The sequence below is a fragment of the Eutrigla gurnardus genome (assembly GCF_963514095.1).
Source record: "Eutrigla gurnardus genome assembly, chromosome: 12".
Classification (NCBI taxonomy): domain Eukaryota; kingdom Metazoa; phylum Chordata; class Actinopteri; order Perciformes; family Triglidae; genus Eutrigla; species Eutrigla gurnardus.
Window position 1 is genome coordinate 25277612 of NC_139926.1, and position 4814 is coordinate 25282425.

Sequence of the window (4814 nt, forward strand, 5' to 3'; positions counted from 1 at the left end):
ACAGAATTGATAGAAAACAATGCAAGTGAGATTGCTTTACATTTAAATCAGTAGGAAATGCTGGATACATGTGTAGAGAATGTGTTCTTCGTGGCTCGCGTACAAAGCTTTCCCTCCTCAAATCTCCGTCGGAATAAGATGTGATGTCACAAACGAGCAAAAGCGGTGAAAACGTCCTCGTCGGTAACAATATCTCTCGTTGGCTTCGCCTCTACGCACAAAAATACACACAGGATCTTCATCTGTAAATCCGTAGTTCGTTACTTTACATAATATATCTCATTTGAATAAAATCTATAGGATTATTAAAAAACGTCTACAAAGGCTTGGCTTGTGGATACGGAGGATGAGGGATTCCACAAGGCCTCTAATGGGGACGCACTTCAAATGACTGTTGTGCTATCATGACGGCAGGCAGGTGTGTGTGAGTGTGTGAGTGTGTGTGTCTGTCCACAGCTAATCTCCTGTTCCGGTGGATCCATGTGGTGGTGCGCCTCCTTCTTGGCGCGGTCCTGGCAGTAGCCCTTCCCCCACTTGGTCTCGTCTTTGCGGCGCATGAACTTGTCGAACTCGTAGTGGTGCCGCTGCCGCTTCCTCTCCTCGTCCTTCCCGTGGTGCTCCTTGTCTCTCTGCCGGCGGCCATGCTGCTCCCTCTGCTCCTTGTCGCTTTCAGGCTGACCTCTAGTGGTCGCCGAGGGGATTGCACAGACAGAATTTTTAATTCAAAGCAATTTTAGATGCATGATAGCGTGGAATAACAGGCAACATTGAATGAATGAATGAATGCTTTATTTCAAACATGTGAATAATATTTTACACTTGAAGCACTAGTTGATAAAAGCCTTTGTATGTTTGAAAAGGAGTAGGAAGAAGCATTACATTATTAATTCTTACCCCTTCTCCACTTAGTACCTAGTAGTATAGGTTATCTTACTTCCTGTGTATACTGTTTATTTTTTTTATTTTGTTTTTACTCTCAACAAAAACAATCACCAACAAACAACACCATAACTGCTTGTGTCAAAATAAATAAAATAAATGACAATACATTAAATTAAGTTTGTTGTTGTTCTTTGTACCAATACATTTAATCAGATAATTTTTTAGTGAGCAACCCTGCTATGTTTTGAATTAAGATGTTGGTTCTGCCCCAGCTGTGCCAATAATTACTATTTTAGTGGTTCATTCAGTAAAATATTTGGATTGGAAGGTTGTGAGCTCACACTTAGGGTTCCCTTTGGTCGACTATCTGTCCTCCACAAATATCACCTATGCAGCCGTTTAAAGTAGCTCTTTATTTAAAGTCCCAGTCGGCAACATGTTTTTGATCATATTCACTGAAGCCAACACTATGCTCTGAAAGAACAACATAAATCATCCTGTCTTAGAAAAAAAAGCGTGCCTCTACGTGCACGTAGAGCCTGTTGTTTGTTTTGCAAAGATCGACAGAGCCCGGATCATCCTGTCCAATCAGCACGCAGGGCTGTGTTCGTGCACACACAGAGCCCCTCCCACCTCGGGTCGTTCCAATATCACAGGGGGGAGACGGAGGGAAGTAGCAACAAGCTTCCAATTCCTGGTTAAAAACCGAAACGAGGAGGTCCAAAACAACCAAGGAAAAGAAAACACCGGTGGAAAAGAAGGAAAAAAAGAAAGATGGCGACGGTGCCCGTGATAAAACCAGAGTCAACATCGGACCCGCGTTTCAAAGGTGGCGTGATCAAAGGGAGTTCAAAGGGCACGGAGTTGAGGGGGAGGAGCTCGGTGGTCGTGGGGGAGGAGCATGGGAGTTGTAAACATTCAAAATCTGACAGAATGCCCTGATCCGCCGGACTTGCCGACTCGGACTTTAATCATAATTAAGAATCACAATTCAGAAGATTTAACACATTTATTGATTATTGGTGAAGCCAAAACGATTCTATTTATTTTAGCATTTTTTTTATTTTCCTGCCGTCGGACGCCCCTTGCTCGCTGCGTGGCCACATCCAGCGCTGCGACGACACGGCCTGGCCTCTCTTCTCCCACCTGGAGGCGGCCGTGCTGGAGGGAGCCAGTCAGCGCCACAAGGCCGAGACGCCCGAGGATGCGTTTCAGGTGGTCATCGCCGTGTTTAACCTCAGATAAGATTCATAGAGGAAAGTAAAAGGTATTTTAAAGGCTTTCTTTTGTTTCCATTTAAAGGACAACAGTCCAGAAGTCAAACTGAGATTCATGAACGCCATGCACGACGTTGCTAAAGTTACAGGGAAAGCCGTAGCAACGGCCTTTGACCTCTCCAGTTTTAAAACGGCCTGTGACCTCGGCGGTAAGAGAGCAGAGGTTTCAAATGATCTCCTTAAAGAGTAAATCATTCTTTGACACATCATCTCCCCCCTCCTTTCCCAGGATGCACTGGTGCCATGGCCTATGAGCTGGCTGAAGTCCACCCCGGCTTGTCCGTGACGGTGTTTGACTTGCCGGCCGTCGTTGAGATGAGCGACCGTTTTCTTCCTCCACACGCAGACAACAGGGTTTCCTTCGTAGCGGGTCAGTTCAGGTCAAATTCAGCCTCCACTGTTGATGTTGGAGCTGACTGAAGCCGTCTCACATGTCAAAGTTAGCATCTCACGTCGTCTCCGTGTGAACAGGAGACTTCTTTAAAGACGAGCTGCCCACAGCCGACCTGTACGTCCTCGCCAGAATCCTCCACGACTGCACCGACGAGAAAGCACATCTCCTTCTGAGGAAGATCGCTGCTGCGTGCACGCCAGGTAAAAACACTCTTTTTATTTAGATTTCAGACACAATCCTCTGTTTATTCCTATTTAAATGCATCAGTTATCAGATTACATTGAGTGTCCCAAACACCCAGAAATGAATTCATGCCTAACATTTGTTTGGAGCTATAAAAGACAAGACATTTGTAAAATGATCCCAACTTTATGGGCAACAATGTATTTATGATTTCTACGTTTTCTCAGTTCAGTTCTCAGATTGAATTGATAAATATCAGAAATATATCTATCAAATATCATGTTTTGATTATCAGCTGCTGCTTCAGTTGTGGCGTCAGTAACCTGCTGACATCGTCAGATTTTAAAAGGTGATTTCAGAATCAGCTTTATGTCACAGACTTAAACTTTGGCAAGAAGCCAACAAACCAACTCGACTTCTTCCCCTTCTTTCCCTTTTATTATTATCTTCCTTAAAGAAAAGGAATGCTAGGGAATGAGGGATCCCCCCCCCCAAACTGTTGTTGTGTAACGTATATCTGCAAACAAACCATGCGCTTGCATCACGCCGCCAGGCTGTGGACTCCTGCTGAGCGAGATCTTCCTGGCTGAGGACCGGAGCGGGCCGAGTCGCGGGCTGCTCCAGGCCCTCAGCATGGGCGAGGGGAAGCAGCGGAGCGCCGCCGAGTACGCTCTGCTCCTGAAGAGCCACGGCTTCCTGTCGGCACGCATCACACACACGGACAACCTCCTGGACGCCATGCTCTGCATCAAAGCGTGAACTCAACAACACTTTGAAGGGCCATACTGTAGGTAACCCCCCCCTACAACCAGGAACCAAAGGTCAGGGATGTTTTGTGGGGGACGTGATAGTCTGTAACGCAGCCTCTGTGAACCAGGATGTGTGATGGATGGACAGCAGCTCGCCCACTGAGCGGAGAGAGAGAGAGAGAGAGGACTGGCAGCCAGTAGGATTTGGGGAAACACGCACATGTGGTTCACACTACGAACTTCCTCGATGCTTTTTATTTCCATTAAAATGACGTATCTGAATGATTCACACCGACGCTCGTGGTTTCCATTCTTTACTTTGTTCAGTTTTGAAGAAATAATGAAATCCTTTTCCAGAGTATCTATCTTCCGACTTAACGCTGGTGATGTCATGATATTACTGGTCGGCACTATCTGATGAAGCATGCATCATATTTTGTTTTCCAGGAACAATAAAACATTGGATTTTGATATAAAAACATGAAATTGATTGTATTAAAGAACAATGTGCGGCTTATGTTGTTAAATAGGTGAACAAAATTAAGGAAGTAAAAGTACATACGTATTATCAGGAAGAGTACTCAGGATGGACTTTTTCAGAATGTTTTGAGCCAATGAGCCAATCTGAAAACGTATTATAAGTGCATTAATTTTACCTTCAAGGATACAGTTTGGTAAAACAATCTTTCTGTGATGTCCATTCATGATTCTTGTTTGTCTTTTTACATTTATTTTCCTTTATTATATTCATAGAACATAAATATGTGATCATTCATCAAACGCAACTCTTTAGATTACACTTTTGTTCATGTGCGAGACAAAAACCGGTGAATTCCTTACTAGATTTTCTGCCTGGAGGAAGAAATAGTCCTGAAGTTGCTGGATGTTTTAACTGGAGCTCATCTCTTCTGTAATCAGTGCTGCGGTGCAGCGGAGTCACCGTCTCACCGACATCATCGGTCCGGTGTGACGTCCTGTGCGTTACGGTGGTCCCGCCTCCCTCCGTATCGCCCTCGTTCGACCTGGTCATCCTCGGTCGAACCTTCAGCCGGTTGTTGTCCACTTCTCTGTCGGCCAGCAGGAAGCCGAAGATACCCGGGGGCAGGCCTACCATCCTGCAGGGGGGGGGGGGGTGTTGTTTACACGAAACAACAACACAGGCCGGTCCGAACTACAACAGCAATCTTGACTCCTTCCGTACCTTTCACAATAAAAGCCCTTAACATATAATCCTCAGGTGATTTGTGTCCCGCCGTTCTGGTGTTGGACGGGGAATCCGGTGCAGCTGTGGAGCGCGGATGATGAAGACGGTGGTGATGATGATGATGA

General features: G+C 45.5%; 1 protein-coding gene across 1 annotated transcript; it reads left to right on the forward strand.

The window, feature by feature from the left end:
* The first annotated feature begins 1957 nt into the window (after window positions 1-1957).
* Window positions 1958-3988, forward strand: LOC311022045 (putative bifunctional dTTP/UTP pyrophosphatase/methyltransferase protein). The gene is made up of 5 exons (XM_084023059.1): window positions 1958-2097; window positions 2185-2308; window positions 2389-2529; window positions 2631-2753; window positions 3290-3988. The coding sequence occupies exons 2-5, from the start codon at window positions 2215-2217 to the stop codon at window positions 3493-3495; spliced, it is 564 nt and encodes a 187-aa protein (XP_083879185.1). The 5' UTR covers window positions 1958-2097; window positions 2185-2214; the 3' UTR covers window positions 3496-3988.
* The last annotated feature ends 826 nt before the right edge of the window (window positions 3989-4814 follow it).